Source organism: Peromyscus eremicus, chromosome 4 (genome assembly GCF_949786415.1).
Source record: "Peromyscus eremicus chromosome 4, PerEre_H2_v1, whole genome shotgun sequence".
In the NCBI taxonomy this organism is placed as follows: Eukaryota; Metazoa; Chordata; class Mammalia; order Rodentia; family Cricetidae; genus Peromyscus; species Peromyscus eremicus.
In genome coordinates this window covers 131,388,385-131,409,142 of record NC_081419.1, presented here as the reverse complement: position 1 = coordinate 131,409,142, position 20,758 = coordinate 131,388,385, and the positions used below count along the sequence as shown (strand labels likewise).

Genomic DNA, 20,758 nt, shown 5'->3' with positions numbered 1-20,758 from the left:
CTACCACTGAACTACATCCTCAACCCACTAGAGTTTCTTGATGATAGTAATTCATTTTCTCTCTGTCTGTCTGTCTGTCTGTCTGTCTGTCTGTCTCTCTCTCTCTCTCTCTCTCTCTCTCTCACACACACACACACACACACACACACACACACACATACACCCAGTGCAATAGCCAGTATCCCCATGTGGCTAAAACTACTGGGGAATTGAATTTTTTGGTTTGGGGCTTTTTTGGTTTTGTTTTTTAAGAGACGGTCTCACTCTGTAACCCAGACTGCCCTGGAACTTACTATATAGCCTAAACTTTGAACTTGCAGCCTTCCTTCTGCCTTAGCCTCCCAAGTGCTGAGATTACAGATGTGAACCATTATGTCCAGCAGGAAATTGAAGTTTTAATTTTGTTTCATTCTTTAGCCATATAGACCATACTGGCTAATACACAGCAGTAATCTAGAAGCTTAAGAACATTTATTTTGTGTGTATGAGTGTTTTGCCTATATGCATGTATATGCCTACATATGTGTGCTTGGTGCCTGCAAAGGCCAGAAGAAGGCACTATATCTCCTAGCACTGGAGTTACAGTTCGTTATGAGCCACCATATGGGTACTGGGAATTGGAACTGGTCCTTCTGAAAGAACAACCAGTGTTCTTAACTGCTGTACCATCATGTCTCCAGCCCCTTGCTCTTCCTTTTAACCTTTTTTTTTTAAAAAGATTTATTTATTTATTTGTTTTATGTGTATGGCTGTTGTACCTGCTTGTGTGTCTGTGCACCACATGCATTCAGTGCCCTTGGAGGCCAGAAGAGGGTGTCAGATCCCCTGGAACTGGAATTACAAATATCTCTTAGCTGCTGTGTCAGTGCTAGGAATTGAACCTAGGTCCCCTGGAAGAGCAGCCGGTGTTCTTAACCACTGAGCCATCTCTCCAGCCCTTCCTTTTAACCTTTCAATTGTACCAGTTGACTTAATTGTCTCATTTATATTTTGATCCTGTTGGGTGCCTGCTACGGATGTTAGCCACCATTAGCATGGCACAATTTTGTACTAGGAAAAAAAGCCAGGCTTGGTAGGATTATACCTGTAATCCCAGCTGTCGGGAAACTCAAGCAGGAGGAACATGAGTTCAAGGCCAGTCTGAGCTACATAGCAAGACTGTGTCTAATAAATAAATCCCTGAACTGAACAGTTAGTCATTGAATGAAAAACTGTGAGTTATATCTTGGATCCTTTATCTAAAGAACATATCTCTCCAGTGCTGCCAGTAACCTCTGAGGCAGAGGAAAAGGTCCTTGGCCTCGTTCTGTCAGGTGAAAAGGCCAAGACTGTGAGAAACTTTCTCGGGAGAGGAGATTGGGGCAGGGACTGTGCCCTGCTCTGAGGTGACACTTGCGGTGTTCACTCCTTCCATGACCATTCACATACAGCGTGAATGCTTTTTTCACTCATAAAAAGTGCCTGCTGTATGTCAGACGCTACACTAAGTGGTGAGGATACCACAGTGAACAAGATAAACTCGGAGCGTTCCTGCTGCTGAGAGAAATGACAGACGAGTAACAAGAGCATTAAGCAAGCTCAGGGAGCCGCTGATAAGCACTTGGAAGGAAGTGAAAACCTCTTGCTGGGGAGGAACAGGGATAGGCTACTCAAAGTTGCACTGTCAGGGAAGACCCCTCTGGGAAATTCAACTAAGGCTGAGACAGGAAGGAGGAGCAGGAGGCTGCCAGCGTACAGGGCTGTGGCACTGTTTCTGTGATTCAAAGAGCACTATCAGCAGAGGGAATAGTGGTGTGAATACCCCACGGACACAGCGGAAGTGAAGTGTTTGAAAAAAATGTAGAGAGTGTAAAGCAGGATTAAATAGGAAATAGGACAGGTCCTTACAGGCATATAGGTCAAGGAAAGAAGTAGAAAAGCTTTTCGTGTCATGGCAGTCAGGACACAGGCAGAGAGGAAAAGGGGGTAGGTAACAAGATACACCCTTCCTGGGTGTACCTACAGTGATTACCTCTTCCACCCAGGTCCCAGCTCTTAGAGTCACCACCAGCTAAGGGACATGGCATTTGGGAGGCATTTCAGATCCTAACCATAACACCTATCTGTGGCTAATAGTCGCTGGAAAAGCAGCTGTGAACAAAACCCACCCAGGCCTGGCCTGAACTAGACCTCCTACTAAGACACCTAAGTGCTTAGACATTGCAGACTGGAACCAGCTTCTGTGGCCAGATGTCCCACCTCTGCTACACTGGGGAACTAGATTATATTTCAGCTTGAAATTTGAACATTTTAGGAAAAGACCTAGGGAGCTGGAGAGATGGCTCAATGATTAAGAGCACTTGTTCTGCAGGGGGCCCAGTTTCAATTCCCAGCACCAACATGGGTCACAAACATCTGTAACTCCGGTCCCAGGGTATCCAGTGCCCTCTTCTGACTAGTGCAGGCACCAGGTGCACACATGGTGCACAGACACATCCATGCAAGGCTCGTACAACACTCATACACAGAAAATAATTTACTGACGTGTAGGAGATGTGTCTTTTCCGGAGATAGCTGATTAGATTTGAAAATTGAGTTTCCTTCGATTTCTGATGTCTTTGGTCATCTGAAGGAGGAAAGGCAAAACATCCTGCATAACACTTTTTAATACTGAAGTAGAGGAGTGGAGTCTCCATTGTAAAAAGGAAAATAAGGACAATTAAGACTGACTGGAACATGGGGTGGGGGAAGTAAAGCAAAATTGGAAACAGATTTTCCACAAGTTTTGAAACAACCCTGTATATAATTGCATTTTGAACAGTACCTAATGAAATTAGTAGTCACAGATCAAAGCAGCACTTGAGCTGTTTGTCATCAAATTGCCTAACAGATGGCCTTTCTTTTAAGATAAGAGTGAAAGTTTGCCTTCAAGGAACTTCTGGAAAGTCTTGAAAGAACCAGATACAGCCGGGCGGTGGTGGCGCACGCCTTTAATCCCAGCACTCGGGAGGCAGAGGCCGGCGGATCTCTGTGAGTTCGAGGCCAGCCTGGGCTACCAAGTGAGTTCCAGGAAAGGCGCAAAAGCTACACAGAGAAACCCTGTCTCGAAAAACAAAAAACAAAAAACAAAAAAAAAACAAAAAAAAAAGAACCAGATACATGTTTTAGGGCACTAAGTTAACCAAACATGCATGCTTCGTATGCATTGACCAAGAAGCAACAGGTGCCCACTGAGGGCAGAACCACCAGGCACATCACTGCTCAGCACCAACCACTGATTGACCAATTGTTGGTCACAAGGAAAAACCAGGAAGTTGCCGGGCGGTGGTGGCGCACGCCTTTAATCCCAGCACTCGGGAGGCAGAGCCAGGTGGATCTCTGTGAGTTCGAGGCCAGCCTGGGCTACCAAGTGAGTTCCAGGAAAGGCGCAAAGCTACACAGAGAAACCCTGTCTCGAAAAACCAAAAAAAAAAAAAAAAAAAAAAAACCAGGAAGTCGTCCTGTCACACTCCACACTGGGGGAGTATGCCCCATGCACACAGGGCTGTGATCTTACAGCTGCATCACATCCACTGTGTCATGGCACTGATTTTAACCAGACCTTTCTTGCTTGACATTTCAGTCCTTTCTCATCCTTTGCCACCACCACAAAACAATTTAAGAATTCTCACACTATCTTTTGCCTTTAACATATCAGTAGCATAAATTCCTAACAGAAATGCTTGTTCAAAGAGTTTTACATTTAAATTTTTGATTGAGAGTATCAAATTGCTTTCCTAAGAGGTTGTACCAATTTAAGCTTCATCAGCAATGTAAAAGTGCCAATTTTGCCACACCCTCGCCCATACTGTCTTATTACTGAGCCTTTGATCTTTACCAATCCAATAGGAGAAAAATCGTACCTTATTATAGTTGTAATTTGCATTAAGAGTGAGGTTGAGCTTCTTTTCATACGTTTAAAACCCATTTGTGAGCAAAGATGTTCCCCAATCTGACACTAGCTTTGAATGTAGAAATAATCTGCAGTGTGGACTCCCAGCAGTGAAAATGCTGGGGCTAGGCTTTACCCATCTGGGGACCAGCACCTTAGAGTGTACCCAGAGCCTAATACACATCTGGGAATGGGGCACTGAAGAAATGGCATACTTAGCTGCGGGCATATTAGAGTCAAGAGTTCCCTGGTACCGAAGAGATGGCTCAGTGGGTAAGGGCACTGACTGCTCTTCCAGAGGACCCAGGTTCAACTCCCAGCACCTACATGGCACTTAACGACTGTCTCTAACTCCCAAGACCTGACACCCTTACACAGATATACATGCAGGCAAAATACCAATACAAATAAAAAATAAATTTAAAAAGAGTTCCCCGATGAAGATTCACATGCCAATCAGTACACATAAACTAAATACAGTTAGAACATACAAAAGGAAAGAGCATTGTGCTTTGTAAGGGATGGCTATACTGGGAAAGTGATTGTTCTGAAATGTGCAGTAATTTGGAATTAACCAGATGTAAAGTAGGAAAAGCATTCTGGACATTTGAGAGCAGCATATGTAAGAGTTCTGAGGCAGAAAAATGCCTCACATACTGGAGCCACTGGAAGATGGCAAGTTATCAGGGCAGCTGACATCTGGTAGAAGGTAGGGTTGCAGGACACAGACAGTGTCTGGATGGTTCGGAGGGCTGTGCCAGCCTCGCCAAAGACCTTGTTCTGCTTATAAAGTGCTGGTGCCTGTCACTCACTGATCACCAGAGTCATCATGATAACGTTTTCTTACAGCCCACTGGTTCCCAGACGCAGGTTCTACTGGGCAGCTCCAGCAGCGCAGTTTAGAAGAGGAGGGAAAGCAAATACCAACTGCTCATGGGGCTAGTACCACAGCTGAGGACATCGAGCAGTTTGTGCTGAGCTACCTCAAAGAGAAGGATGTGGCAGAGGGGAATGTTTCTGACCTGGAAACTGAGGAAGGTAATTGCTATTTGGTTTAACTAGTTCCTTCTTTTTCAAACAGATCATTGTGAAAACAACAAAATGTCATTCCAGAAAGTGGAAGAAAAGGTGCCCCAAACCTCATGTGCTCACAGCTGTGTGTGTGTGTGTGTGTGTGTGTGTGTGTGTGTGTGTGTGTGAACTTATCCCATTCTTTTTTTTTTTTTTTTAATTGTTTTTACATGGTTACAGCCATAGTTTTTGTTTTGTGCTGATGAGGATTGAACTAGGCTCACTACCACTAGGCTATACCTAGTGCCTCCTGCTCCAGAGTCTAAATGTACCACATCCTTTCTGTGCTTAGTTATAAAGGACTCTCCAGGTTTTCAGACTCATTTGTTGGAATGGCAGCTACCAAGTGTCCATCCCCCCATGTGAAGTTGAGGTTGCCTGCAGCCTTGCTGTGATATACAATGTGCAAGCGATGATATCTGTGTGTGTGATCTTTTCTTCCTATGTGTATATCTCTATAAATTCTTACAGGTAGGGTTTCTCGGTCCAAGATACGAGCATCATCTAGTGCTTTCCAGACAGTTATATCAATCTGTACCTTCCCAACAATGACAATTACCTACTCACTTTTTCCAATGTTAACAAGTTAAAAATGGCTCATTATTTTACTTTGCATGTCTTTGATTAGTGCCCAAGTTGGACATATTTCTTTATGCTTCTTCCTATCATTTTTTTCTTCCTTAGGCCTGTTGTCTATTCCTGGGCTTCATCTATTTCTTTACTGATAGAGAACGATTGCAGTGTTTTTCTTACCTATTTATATGATAGAGGAAAAAGAGAGTTCAAGCCAGCAGCAGCTCTGGCCTCTTGTTTTATTCACAAACTCAATCTGGAGCTTTAGGTCATGGAAGAATTAATAAATTATTAGAATCGCCTCTGCAAATATAAAATGCCAAGTCATAATGAGCTTGTGGTCCCAGAACTATACTAAATCGAACTGAGTCCCAAATTAGTTTGTTAGGTTGGAAATGAGCAGATTTCTTTTTTTTTTTTTTTTTTTCTTTTTCATTTTTCCCATCTGTGCTCTCATTCTGGTTTGCTGGAGCCAACACGTCCAGGGTAACAGGAAAGTATAGCTCGCTGCAGTGAATGCAACAGATTTCCTTGTGAGCAATGGCAAGCAGCACAGGTCCAAACAGGGCTCTTGCAGAGTTGAGCTGGTACAGCTCCCACAGCCAGTGCTCTGGTTATAACCTTCAGGCTTTGTCTTCTGTTTCTCTGCTGAGCCAGCCCAAACCTTCCTGTGAGCCACACTCCACCCAAACCTACACCTCTGAAGAGGCAGGTGACTTGGCCTTTCATGATCCAAGGTCCAAACCCCACCAATAACTCTGCTCTTCTGTGACTAAGGTCTTCTAGTTCTGGTGAGGTAACTCAGTCAATAAAGTGCTTGCTGTGCAAGCGTAAGGACGCAAGTGGGATCCCTAGAAGTCACATAAGAAGCCTGGCATGGTAGCATGGGCTTGTAACCCCAGTACTCAGGTTGTGAAGATGGACAGGTCCCCAAGATCTCTGGCCAGGTAGCCTAGCCTACTCAGTCAGCTCCAGACCAAATGAGAAACCCTGTTTCAAAAAATAAGGTGACTAGCTGGAGGAACAAAACATAAGTTTGACTTGTAGCTTTTACATGTGCGTGCACACACACATGCACACACCCACACAGATCTACACAAACACACAAAGATCTGGTTCTACTGGAAAGTTGCTGGGATCAGATGGAATGCATCAAACCTTCTTCCAAAACCAGAAGCTCACATCCTGACACAGCACTCCACAACAGGCAGATTCAGACAACAGACCCTCCTCTGAGGAGAAGCAGCTCCAGCCCTGTTGCTCTTGCAGTTGTCATTCTTTATGAGCATTTGACTTCCCTGACTTTATAAAGATTATTTGGCTTGATACAGGTTTGGCATGAGTATTCTGTTTAACTATGTAAAGGCACCTATACATCCAAGGTCCCTTTCTGTGAGAAAGTCAAACATTCCGCAGATACCTCTCCCTTCATCCTCTCAGCATCTAGTAGAGACTAGTACAGCCCCTATTATAAGGTTCCAGTTTTCCAGCAGAAGAATCTGAACTCATAAAAAGTTAAGGGAGCAGTGCAGGAAAGTCCTTCAGGACAGGGATGAGGCCTGGAGTTCAGGCAGCTGGCAAGTCTTTTTGTTGTTCGGTTTCCATCTTCTACCTCTCAAGCAGACTAGGCAGGGAGAGATGATGAGAGCTGTGTCATCCTCCTCACTCACTCACCTTGCAGCAAATGACATGCCTTATCCCTTTGGTGCAGGTGACATAGTGTACGGTGGGAGGGGTGTTAACAGGTTGTAGAGTCTCCCTGGCCCAAGGCCTACATCTGTGCATTGCACCAGGCTGCCCTAGAATGTCACCTCTCAAACAATAAGTTTTTGGTGTTGGCCATCCAACATCTTACAAGCTAGTAGAGATGATAAGCATTGGCCTTCTGTGGTCAAGGGATGAATCAAAAAGAAAGGAAAGAAGAGAAAACAGAAAAGGCCTCCCAGGGCACTGCCCAGCCTGGGGCTCCAAATCAGAACTTCCCTAAAAAAGTTTTAAGTTGTCTATTATCCCATGACCTACCCTTCCCAATACATTGTTATTCTTCCTCCCCTGCAAACATTCCTATCATAGAGCCTGGGCTGCATCTGCAAATGTGGGGGAGTGGAGCAGGAAGGGAAGAGGGGTGCCACTCACTGTGTGGCCTTGGCTGACCTCAGACTCTGATATCTACCTGCCTCTGTCTCACAAGCACTAGGATTAGAGGCACGCCCCACCACTCCTGGTGAACTTCCTGACTTGTGCAGTTTGGCCTAAATTCCTTACGATGCATCTCTACACATTTTTCTCTAAGTCCTTGTCTCAGTTAGGATTCTATTGCTGTGAAGAGATGCCATGACCATGGCAGATCTTATAAAGGAAAACATTTAATTAGGGCTGGCTTACAATTCAGAGGTTAGTCTATTATTATGTTGAGAAGCATGGCAGCATGCAGGCAGACATGGTGCTAGAGAGGGAGCTGAGAGTTCTACATCTGGATCAGCAGGCAGCAGGAAGAGAGAATCACACTGGGCTTGGCTTGAGCATCTGAAACCTCAAAGCCTGCCCCTAGTGACACACTTTCTCTAATAAGACTATATCTACTCCAACAAGGCCACACCCCCTGATAGTGCCATTCCCTAGGAGCCTATGGGGGTTGTTTTCTTTCAAACCACCACAATCGTATTGCGGAGTCTGAAGCTGGCAGTCATGCTGGGTTTTCCTAAAGCATTGTAACTGATTCTGTTCTTTCAGAGGAGCAGTCATCCCCCTCCAAAGTGGACGAGAATGACACCCCTCCAGATGTGGAGCCACCACTGCCAGTGCACATCCAGATAGCCAAGGATGTGATGGAACGCTGCATTCATTTATCATCAGATAAAAATCTGAAAATCCGCCTGAAGGTGAGTGTGCAGCCCTTTTCTTTATTCATAGAGCAGCAGATCTGAGCTGTGTTGTGGTCAGTAGAAACTGAATAAACCAGCAGATTTCCTCACCTGGTCCATGTGTGATGTCCAGGAGAAAGAAGCATTAAGAGGAGTCTTTCTGTGGGTTCACTGAGTCGCCAAGACAAGAACTACCATGCGCTTTGAAAGGGTGTCATTTTTGTGCTAACTTGATGCAGGATGCAGCTTTTAATGCTTTAAGGTGGTTGTTCTTCTGAGCCCTTATCTTTGTTTCTGTTTCTATTTTCATCATAGAAAAATCTAACACTTTCTATGATTTCACCTCCTCATATGTCAACAGTTCCCAGGCAAGCCCCCATCACAAGGACTGAGCCACATGAGTAGCTCAGTAAAGGACCATGGGGAGGGGGAGCTCTCATAATCACTCCAAAAAAGTTCTTAAGCCAAAGAGAAGCATCACTTCTCCATACCCCAAGCAGGAAGGAGAACAATTGCCTTAGTTGTTCCACATCAGTAGCCTTGTTAAAAGATGGGAACCCTGATCTGCAAGTTATCCCCAGTCTGTGTTATAGAGCTTTTTCTGTCTTTCTGAGACATCTGCCTATTACACATTCCACCAGCATTGGGGAAGAGGGTACATGTGACATGCAGGGCTTCAGTTTTAGTGCCTAGTCACTATTGGGCAGCCTTCTGAATACTCTTCATCTTTGTGACAGATATATATACACACACAGTGCACTTATTAAGAGTATGTGCCAGCATGGTGGCACATACCTTTAATCCTAGCACTTGGGAGGCAGGCAGGTCTGTATGATTTCTAGGACAGCCTGGTCTACAAAATGAGTTCCAAGACAGCCAGAGCTACACAGTGAAACCTTGTCTTGAAAAAAAAAAAAAAAAAGAGTGTCAGTTGGGCTAGCAAGATGGCTCAGCAGGTAAAACTTGCCACACATTAGAACCAGCTCCCAGGACCTCTACAGTAATGCTGTGGCACACATACTCTGGTACACAGATGCACACACAGACATGCCATACACATATTAATAAATAAATCTTTTTTTTTCTTAATTTATTTTTATTTTATGTGCAATGGTATTTTGCCATGGGTGTCAGGTCCCCTGGAAGTGGAATTGCAGACAGTTTGTGAGCTGCCGTGTGGGTGCTGGGAATTGAACCTGGGTCCTCTGGAAGAACAGTCAGTACTCTTAACCACTGAGCCATCTCTCTAGCCCCTAAATAAATCTTTTAGAAGTGTAGGACCCACATAGCTGAGTTAAGGTGATGCCTCTGCTCTTTACTAGCCATGTGACCTTGAGTGAGTTAATTCACAGCTTTGAGCCTTTACATCAGCATGAGGAAAATGGGAACAAGGATGTCACCCTCACAGGATTATTCATATAAAAATACAAGAGCCTGGCATATGGTGTATACATTCATTCATTCCCTCCCTCATTGAGTTCTTATGTAGGGCATACAGAAGACAGTGGTACAGATGTGAGCCCTGTCTCCTTGGAGCTTTCTATCTGTTGTGGGGAGGGAGCAATATACACACATCCAAGTTTTGGAGGTTCTAGCGAGATAATGAACAGGCACCGTGATAGGGAAGGGTAATCCATCCACAAAGCAGAGCTTGCTTTCTGATTCCAACTAGCCAGTTAAGCAGGCCTCTGAGGTGACAGCATCTCTAAAGGTTGAAGAGCTGGCTATGCAAAGGGGCCAAGGCAAAGAGAACTTTCCAGGCAGAAAGGGGAAAGTGGGTATCTTTGAGTCCATGAAATGAGATGCAGCTTGTCCAGACAGTGACACCAAAGCCGTTGGTGCTGCACTCTTGCTCTTCTGTCTCACTAAGCTTGCTTCTCCACCTGCTGACTGTCCTCCAGAGGTGTGGCCTCTGCTCTTCTGTGCCTTTGGTGTGGGGTCAGCTGGTTGTAGAAGACTCCTAGTAAGACTCCCATTGGCCAGCTTCACTCTGCCTTTCTGACTTTTGGGGGGCACTCATCCTTGCAAAGCCCGTGTAGGCTGCTGTACTGACCACTACCTGTGATTGATGCCAGCTGTCAGTGTTGAGTAGTAGTCTAAAAGATCAGTGTGCATCTAGGCTAGCCCAATCCTTGCTGGTAAGATTGACTGGCCCTCAACTCCCTGCCTGCTTCTCCTGATAGCAGCAATAAGACTCGACCCCACCTACTTCTCAGCCTGCTCCTCCTCCCTGCTTTCTGTTTCCTTCAGTGGCACTGCTGCTCATTTCCTAACCTGACTCTGAGCAGCTCTGTTGAAGTCATACAGTCTTGCTGAAGTCAGACAGGGTTCAAATCCTTTCATGGTTCTGCCGAGGTCATGTGATCACGTCTTTGCTGTGGACTCCTAAGGGCCTTATCACTTCTTCCCAACCTCCTTCAAATGCCTTCTTCACTCAGCAACTAGGATGACCTTCAAAAAACATGAATATGTCCTGTCATTTCCCTGCTAAAACACTTGGAAATGCCCCAGTATACATAGCACAAAATGGAAGATTCTTAATATGACCTTCTATGGTCCAGCTCCATCTCAGTCTGCTATTTTGGCTGCTCTCTTTGGGTGTTTTTGATGTTAGGGATTGAACCCAGGATATTGCACATGCTCAGAAGCACTCTACCACCAAGGTCCATCTCAGCTTCAGGGTCTTCTTTGTTGTAGTCCAGCTGTAGGAACCCTCACCGTGCACTGAACTAGTGCCTGCTCATGATTTGTGTCTCCTTTTAGAAGCCATTCTTGAAAGATAACCTTCCCAAGTCTGTGCTTTAGAGATGTCTCATTTTTTTGCATTAAATACTTTATGGTCTTTCTTGGCACAGTGACTATTCTTTTCTCTATTGAGTGGTATGATCCTGTACTCCATAAAGGCAAGGAACTATATATATTTTGTCCTTGTGTGTTTGTGTGCCCCTAGTACCTGGCCTGGACTGAAGGTCAACAGGAATGGCCAAATCTCCAGGAAATTAGGTTAATGTTATTTTGGAACCAAAAGGTATATCAAGTTTCTGTTACTATCTTAATGCATGTCTCAGGCTCACTCTGTTGAACAAGGACTTGGTCCCAGGCATCTGATTTTAAGCCCCTACTGCCTACTGAAGTTCTGTCTTTTCTTTCAGGTCTTGGATGTGCTGGGTTTGTGTGTGGTGGTTCTACAATTCCACAAGAACCAGCTCCTCCCCCTGGCTCATCGGGCCTGGCCTTCACTTGTGCACCGACTCACTTGTGATGACCCTCTGGCAGTGCTCAGAGCCTTCAAGGTACTGACCCCTCAGTCTTCTGAATTACTTCTCATTATCTGACCTCTGGGCACAGACTTTGAAGAAAGTAAAGAAAAATAAAAGAACAGAAAAAAGCTGGGTGATGGTGGTGCATGCCTTTAATCCCAGCACTCGGGAGGCAGTAGCAGGCAGATCTCTATGAGTTCGAGGCCAGCCTGGTCTACAGAGCGAGATCCAGGACAGCCAGAGCTACACAGAGAAACCCTGTCTCGGAAAAAGAAAAAGAAAAGCACAGAAGAGATTAAACGACACTTTCTTCAGAATTTAAAGCTGAGTGATCTCATAAAGCAAAGGCCACCAATATTCATTGAGCATCTCTTGTGTGCCAGGCAGTAAGCTTGACATTGTCCACATGGAAGTTCACGTCATAGTAACCTGCAAGGTGCTTTTTACCTCCTTTTTTGGCCAAGAAGGAAACAAATTCAGAGATGATAACATACCTTGGAACTCTACAGCTAGTAAGGGATAGAACCCAGGTCAGACTCATGCTTAGTGAACCATATGAGAGTCCAGATGACAGCCACTTCTGCCCAGCTGAAGCCCACAGTCAGCCATTTTCAGGGGGGATTTAGGTACAGTTTTTGTCAAGGATGAAATAGAATTCTGGTAAAGGCCTTTGAAAAGCTACAGCCTTGTAGAGATGTCATTCTCCCTGGTTAGTTTGGCTTATATTAGCACATGAATTTTCACTTATTTATTTATATCCTTCCTTGTTCTAAAAAGCACTTAACGGCGTCCTACAGAGATACGTTTGCCATGCAAGACAGCATAAATTAGAAGTGGATGAGCAAGATGAAGCAGAGGGAAGAGATGTGGAGGGGCAGCAAATGGGAGCTGGAAATGCAGTCAGTATGCCTGGGAGAAGTAGTCTGGTTTTCTATAAGATTCTCCAGTAGATACTAAGCCAGAATACCAGCTTATTTGAAGGACATAATTGTTAATGTTAATTCCAAAGCAAAATGCATGAAATGGGGGTGTGTGTGTGTGTGTGTGTGTGTGTGTTAAGAGGGAAGGAGGAGAGAGAGAAGGAATGTGTGTAGAGAAAGAGGAGAGAGCCTGGGGGAGGCAGAGAGGGAAGGCCGTATTACTAAATCTTATTCAGATGTACTGTTTCCCTTTATGAAAATTAATAGGTTATTTGAAATGACAGCCAGCCAGTGTAGAAAAATGAAAACATACTAAGATATTTGAGCTGCAAGTGGGGCTGCTTTTTCCACATGCAGACACATTAGTAGTGCTTTACCTGAGGTCATGTGATACAGCTAAGGGCCCTTGAGATGAGAACCTTACTCTGCAGACCGGACAGACACTGTGTGCCCATTAGGCCTTGCTTACCAATTCTTAAAGAAATTCCTGTCCTCCTGTTCACTTAGTCTTGTGCATCGGGGCAAAACATTTCAATATGGTCTGCTACAGAAAGTTTAAACGACACATGCAAAGAGACTGCCTGTTGTGAAAGATAGAAAAAGGGCGATGTACATGAGAGATTATACAGTCGAACAGACGGAACGCAGATATGGCTCCAGCCACAGGGACCAGCCTTAGCTTAGCCAGGGACCATAGTCTGGTCACCATCCTGATGCCTGTACATGGAAGCTGCTCAGCCTCAGAGTATGTGTTTGCTCAGCTAGCAAGAGTTAAAAGCCCAAGTCTTCTCAAGGGATGTTAGAAAGATTCCAGAGATGATCTATGTAAACTGCTTTAAGTGCTCTCTCTCTCTCTCTCTCTTTCTCTGTCATCAAAAACAGGAAAGGAAATCAAGGTATTAATCATATTATTCCTCCAACTCAAGCTCCCTCTGAATTACTCTCCATGTAATCTGTATTTATGGATAGAAGCATCCATACCTTGGAAGCAGAGACCTCCAAATTCATAACTGTCAGAATCACAAACCATGGGCAAGGAATTAACAGCAATAATTCCATTCTTTTTTCTAAGTAGAGCCCTAGATAGAATTGAATTAGCAACCATGTCCCAGCCTTCTTGCTGCTTTAGCAGTGTGCAGTCACCAGGCTGGGGGCTGTTTCTGCAGGTTTTACAGACACTTGGAAGCAGATGTGGCGATTTTCTCCGGAGCCGGTTCTGCAAAGATGTCCTGCCAAAATTGGCCAGCTCCTTAATCACCCAGGCCCCCATCAGTGCCCGGGCTGGACCAATTTATTCTCACACACTGGCCTTCAAGCTGCAGCTGGCTGTTTTGCAGGGCTTGGGTCCCCTCTGTGAGAGTCTGGACTTAGGTAGGTATCACATGGGTCTTCCGGCCTCAGAGCCAGCACAGGACTCGATGCCCCCTACTTTGCATCCTCTGCCTAGTAGTGCATGTGTCCCTCACCTCCCTTCTTATATACTTCCTTCAGTCTACCTTGGCCCCCCATCTGTCCTTTTACCTTTGGTAGTCCTGGCTTGCTGGACAGAGTAAAGCACCCAGGGAATCTTGCATGGCTAATCTTAGGTCCCCAGACAGTGATTGGTTATTGCTTGTCCCAAATGCAGTCTGAGGGCCTGAGGCTTGTTTTGTTTTTCTGCCCTGCAGGTGAGGGTGACCTGAATAAAGTGGCTGATGCCTGCTTGATTTACCTCAGCACCAAACAGCCCGTGAAATTACAAGAGGCTGCCAGGAGGTACGTCTGCTTCATCACCCGCATCTCTTTACGTTTGTTCTAAATTATAGATGATTTGCTAATGGCGAGCAGAGTTGAGGCAATCTCTGCTCTCTTTTCTCTCTCCTTGCCAGGTTAAGATGATTTCTTTAGCTGTGCCAACTCCAAAGATGGTATTTTGACTAGATGCTTTTTGCACGTGACCTTTTCCTGTGCTGCAATGTCAGCACCAATTCCAGAGGGCCACAAAGCAGAAAGACTGGGTGCTGGAGGGAACCCAAGCCTCCCTGGCTGGAGGGTTCCCATCTCTCTTCTGTTCCTTGTGATCAGTGATCCGGCACCTTTCTATGCCTCTGCTCCCTCCATAGCGAAGCCAAAGGGAAGCACCAGGTGTGCCATGACTAACTACAGAAAGTCATAGACGGAAGAAGATTCTGTGCAGAACTGGGTGCAGTGCAGGCAGATGTGTGCCTGTCTGTAGTGTTCATACCACTCAACTGCTTCTGGCAGTAAGCTGACCCAAAGAGCAACTTGATAGACCTTTTGATTCCAAAATTACATGAGCCTAATTTCCCAGGGTTTTGGCCATGCCTGTTAGAAAATAGCAGTGCCTCTAACACAAGCTATTTCAGTTCCACAAGGACTGAGTGATTTTTCTCATAAGCTGAAACTGAGCACAGCAGCATCCTTAACTTGAGACCCAGAGTGCACCCTGGCCTCCTTTCCCCAGTCCTCCTGCCTGCTGGGAACAGCCTGTGCTCCGCAGCTGCCTGCCCCTGGACACCTGCTGCCTGGCTTGCCAACTTCATGCAGGCATAACCCCTCCTCCTCGGGTATCTGGAGTTGGCCCTCATCATCCTTCCTGGGGTGGGAGTCAGGCGACTCCTCATTCCCCCTAGGAGCTGGGAAGGCTGCTCTGACTGTGGAATGAGGAGAGCAACGTGCTCCCTTATCCATTCCCTACAAGTGAGGGGAATATCTTTTGGAATTGATTTATTGTCTTTGCAATTCTTTGCTCTTGATTTCCTTCGTAGCTTTGTTTCCTTCTGTCCCTTTCCTGTCAAATCTCTTAGACCCAAAATCAGTCCTGGTTTCTGGAGCATAGGGGTACATCCCAAAGAGCTTCTTATCCTCAGGCACTCCTGTTCCTTAAAGAACCAGCATAAGGTGAAAGTGGTCCTTCCTGGGCCAAGCTGTAGCTGGTTGTGCTGTGACTTAAGGTGCAACCCAAGGACATGATGACATTATCTTAGAATAAATTCTTTTGAGTTATAGAAATCTGATTTTCACACTTCCCATCCCAGTCTGCTTTTCTTAAATTCACTGCATCCCATCCTTCAAGTTTAGAACCATCAAGCTAATAGTCACAATACATTTATCTTTTCATTTCTAATTCTCTTTTGCCACTGAAAGTAATTAAGCCCAGAATTGGACCTTGCTGAACCTTAGGTTGGTGTTGAAGGTGGCTGGAGGAGGAGAACGCAGTCAGACCACTTGGCTGTGGCTCCCTGCTTTGCTCCAGTACCTTCCCTTCCACCAAAGGGTTGAGTCACGTGACTGTGTCTGCCTTGTGGGAGCCAGGGCAAGTACAGAGCTGATTGCTTCACCCACACCTCATCTGCAAACTTATTTTGAAGAAAGTGGGCTTGAGAATCAGTGTTGTCCTTGATCAGGAGCTGATTTAGCATCTTGATTCAGAAATTAATGAGCTCTCTAAACTGGAGGAGTCACCCAAGACAATAGACGGGCCTGGTGTCCTGAGCCACCACATGGAGTGAGGGCCCTGATGAGGCTGATTGCATTGAAGCAGTCATGGTAGTCCTGAGGAGAGAGTAGGGCCCAGGCCCAGCCTGTTTGTCCTTAGTTCTCTTTCTTAACCCCTGGATCCCTTCCTAAGAGAACGCCAACCTGCCACTTGGAAGATTGTCTGCTCTCTTCCATTCCAAGTACCAATAGTCAAGCCACCGTAACCCGTGACCTGAGCCACCACAGAAGCCTCTGTATCAGCTACTGCCTCCACCTCTGCCCCCGAGGATTCACCACATGGCCAGAGTAACACAACACACACTCATGGGAGACAGGAAAGCTCTTGTGTTTGGAGAGTTTGTAGCAGGTTTTATAAAAAGACAAACCTCACTGGGCGGTGGTGGCACACGCCTTTAATCCCAGCACTTGGGAGGCAGAGCCAGGTGGATCTCTATGAGTTCAAGGCCAGCCTGGTCTACAGAGTGAGATCCAGGACAAGCACCAAAACTACACAGAGAACCCCTGTCTCGAAAACAAGCAAACAAAAGACAAACCTTAGCATAATCTCTAATAGTAACAGGAAAAGTCAGAAGGCCCCACAGATGGCCCAGCTCCCTTCAGAACAGGTGAGTTCCCCACCCTGCTCCTCTGTCTGCCAAAGAGCTGGTAAGGGAAGCTTTGAGGGCCGGGGGCTACTCTGAGGCCCTGCCTTCTACAAGATGGTGAGCCTCATGCCCAGGAGTAGGTGCTTCTGTGGGCCTCGGAGCCATCGTGATGTGAAAGACAGGCAAAGGTGAGCACACCTTTCATCCACACCAGGGCTATTTTCATTCCCCCATTTGCTTTTCCTGCTCCAAAGAATGTCCAAGCCTCTGTTTGCTTTTTTAATTTGTCCTATTAAATATAGCCTTCATGGCAGGCTTTTACATCCAGATTGTAAACTCTGGAAATGGAAATTGATCAGGGGGTGGTTGATATAACCAAGGCTGTAAATGCTAAGAGTGGAGCTGCCATTCCAGTTTAATGCTTTTATCTGGTAAATGTGCCTTGTGAGGAGGGGGCATAAATCTTATAACTTGAGGGAGCGGTGGGGGTAGGAGATAACCTTGCTGCTTTTTACCACAAGGTGTCACTGTTAACTGGTTATGGGGGGAGGGGGAGCTCCTTCAAATCCCATGTATTTAAGTAACTTTAATGGATGACAGATAAGTAAATCATATGCAGGGTGTGGGAAGAGTGGCCAACAAACCAGGGCTACAAAGAAGGCAGTGAGCCTTGAATCAGCCCTGCCCCACCTAAGCCAGAGGCAGAGTCGATTGTAACGGTTTTAAATTCCCACGGGACCCAGGAGCCTCCAAGATATCTCCCAGCATGTAGTTCTGTGCCCTTCTGACCATTGAGGCCTTGCCATTTCATACCTGAAAAGAATTCCAGAGGAGAGCAACTCCCCCACTCTTGTAGCCCCATCCCAATTTCCTTTTTCCTTGAATACGAGCACTCAGTGGGCCAATCTCCGGCTAGCCTCTGAGGCTTGTCCTCCAGCAAGGTCTTCTATCATATGCATCTTCACTCTGGGCCAAAAGCAAATAAAAACTAGGCAATATCTCCTGGTAAAACATGAAGTCCATCCCCAAGGAGTTTCATGATAAAACAGAGCTCCAAGGCTGCTTGGTCTCTATCAACTCCTGCCCCCAGCCAACCCCAGAACCTAGCTAGGGATGCAGGTAGCCACCAGCTAGCATACCTTCTGGCCATGCAGGTCCTGATGCTGTTATTGCTTAGTCTTGAGGGCGGGGGGTTGAGGGTTCACAGTCTCATTTACCTTCCTTTACCTGATATTGCGTGAAAACAAGTAGCACCAGTTGGACAAACTAGGTTTAGGTCCTACATCCTGTGATATGTGGCCACATGGGATCCATTGCTTTTCAGTTCCTCCCTCTATGAGGAGATGGTGGTGATGCCTTCCCCGTAAAGTCTTTGTACAGATGAGTTGTTTTTATGTCATCAGAAAGTCAACTCTGAAAATTGTGTGGTGAACTCCCATGTGCCAAGCACTGTTTTGGGTACTGAAAATAGAAGAGAAGACAGCAGCCTCTGCCCTCACAGTGCATGTGTTTCTGTGTGTATGTACACGTTAGGAAATGCATGTGTGCATACACTAACTGAATGATGTGTTGTCATACGTATAGACATAGATGCAGCCTTCCTTCTGAATCTTCTTGTTACTGAAATCTGAACAGGGCTTTCTTCTCAAAAGGGTGGGGTTTTTTTTCCAACGTTAATTGGGGCACCCCTTTTCATCCCATTTGTGGGGGAAGTCAGGAGCAGGTTTGAAAGTTCATTTATTGACTGACTTCCCAGCTCTCTTTCTAGCAGTAGGATCCCAGCCCATCAAAGAACCAGCTGGTGCCTTCAAACCCTGGGCAACACAGACTAGCACAGGCTCCTTCATTTCATCCCCACCAGAGCCCGACTCCTCTCTGCGCCACCCACTGGCCTGTCTGAACAGATCAGGAGCCACTGAGGTGATCCACTAGTTCAGCTAGCTCAAAATGAATAGCCCGTCCCATGAATGGGGTGGGCAGCTCGCTTGAGGCCTGAATGCAAAGCTGTTTCCCCTGGGTTGCACCTGGCGTGGAAATGAGGGCGCTCCTCCTCTTTTCCCTTCTGACATTTGATTAATAGTTGACAAATTCAGACCCAAGTAGTTAGCTTTCCTATTATCCATCTTTTGACAGGCACTGCTGCTTTCTTTTCAAGGCCCATTGTTCTAAAAATACACTCAGATCTGAAGCTGTTCACTGCACATCGAGGCATGATTTCATGGTGTCAGAGATAAGAGACATCTGCCATGCAGATTATAAACAGAGCAGGTTCTGGGTTTCGGATATGAAGGCAGAGATCTCGGCACTACTTAAACCATGTGTTGCCAGTATTTTCCTGAGGCTGTAGTGTGTTGTGGGATTGCTAACCTGCTAGAGTTTGCAGCCGGTGTGTGTATGGGGGGCGGGATAAGCTTGCCTATACATGTGCATGCAGAGGCCAACTGCCAAGATCAAAAGCACGCACCATCATACCCCAGCAGAAGTACATTTCTAAGAAACACTTCTCACTGCACCCGTCATGGGAGCTGCTGGCTTAGTGCCAAAGCATGGGTCACAGAAAAAGAATTGGAGTAGGAGAGGGCAAGACACTTAGATTGTCACAGAAGTGTCATCTTTCTTGTAGGGGCAGGAAGCACTGCACATGGCCTCTTAGTATACCAGCCAGTACTGAGACCAGAGGCTGCTTTGAAGCCAGTGGCAAGCAGCACTGTCATGGAACCTTAGCCTAGGGGCCTGGAAGTAGAAGAGCTAGCCAGATGGAAGGGGCTGCATTTAAAACCCACCCAGTAGGACTTCAGCCCTGCTAGGTTCTGGCTTCCTTTTGAATTATCTCTAACAGATTGGGCCTCTCCGTGTCATGTCCTTTTAAATATGCATGAAGCAATGGAGGCATTCTACTGCATTTATGATACTCTATCTTGTGGTACTTTAGGGGCATGATTAGCATCATACGCTGCTACTGGTGTTTATGGTTTTAAATCCTTTCCTCCTTGCATTTAAATATTTTTAATGGGAGTCTGAGTGTGCATGTTGGAGGTCGATCGATGGATGAATGGTTTTGAACAGGTAAATATAGTTAGGTCTAACAAGTAAGTGTAGCAGCAAAGGTAATTGGTAGCATGTATTTGGAGAGTAAATTGTTGCTTCCAGTCATAATCCCCCATTCCCAACATTTAGAAACAAAAAAACAGCCTCGGTGCATAGGAAGATAGCTAAATTGAATAGCAAGAAAGGACAGGCTTGAAATACTGGTCAACCAATGAACCGAGACCCATTAGAGTAAATTACCAAGTGTGGAAACATAGCCCCACTGCTTGCTGGCTGGGACAAGTCAACACCCTGGGCATCCATTTGTTTAAAAGGCAGCACACAGCCTCATTTGCAGTATTGGCATGCACGGAGTAATGGAGGGAGAGATGGCCAGAGAAAGGGGTGTGGAGGCTGTTCTGCCAGAGAGGGGAACAGGCCTGCTTCCCAGTAAGTGATGTGCCTTCAGTCACATTTGCTCAGGCCCCTGTGGAAAGAGTATGTGCCATGCTCCTAGGGAGATACCCCAGAACCACTTTCTTAGACGCTCCAAATAGACAAACAGATCACAAAGCCACAAGTTCTTTACCTCTGGCATTTGCCCTGACAGCTCCTGGGAGCATTTTATAAATCCAGAAAGAGACAAGGAACACCAGATCCCTCAAGCAAGTAATTGACAGAAAAAGAATAGCCTGTCACCCAGGAGAGCTGGGAGCCTTGCACTTCAGTTACAGTTTATTTAGCAATGCTAGACCCTGATTGGTTTAGAGTTTTCTAGAGTGGCCTTTGAGCAGATGCTGTCTAGACAGAGGTGGTGAAGACATACTCTGCTCCTAAAACACAGGGCTCTTGTTTTGGTTTTGCCACTGGGAGGGGTGGTGGTGGTGGAGGTGGATAATCCAGTGCTCATGCTGCAGAGCCTGTGGAAGCCAGACAGCACCTTGGAACCATCTGTCTACCCCTGGAGTCTCCACTGGCCGTGCGCACTCCTTGGGAATCCTGGTTGCACCCACAGAGGGCCTCTAGGATGGCCTATCCATACTACACT

The 20,758-nt window shown here is 45.9% G+C and overlaps 1 protein-coding gene across 1 annotated transcript in view; it reads left to right on the top strand.

The window, feature by feature from the left end:
- Tti1 (TELO2 interacting protein 1) overlaps positions 1 to 20,758 on the top strand; it is a 51,895-nt gene that overhangs the window by 25,885 nt on the left and 5,252 nt on the right. The window contains exons 3-7 of the mRNA XM_059261817.1: positions 4,760 to 4,948; positions 8,288 to 8,436; positions 11,571 to 11,711; positions 13,765 to 13,969; positions 14,266 to 14,353. Of these exons, the coding sequence (XP_059117800.1) occupies positions 4,760 to 4,948; positions 8,288 to 8,436; positions 11,571 to 11,711; positions 13,765 to 13,969; positions 14,266 to 14,353 (772 nt within the window). The remainder of the gene's footprint in view (positions 1 to 4,759; positions 4,949 to 8,287; positions 8,437 to 11,570; positions 11,712 to 13,764; positions 13,970 to 14,265; positions 14,354 to 20,758) is intronic.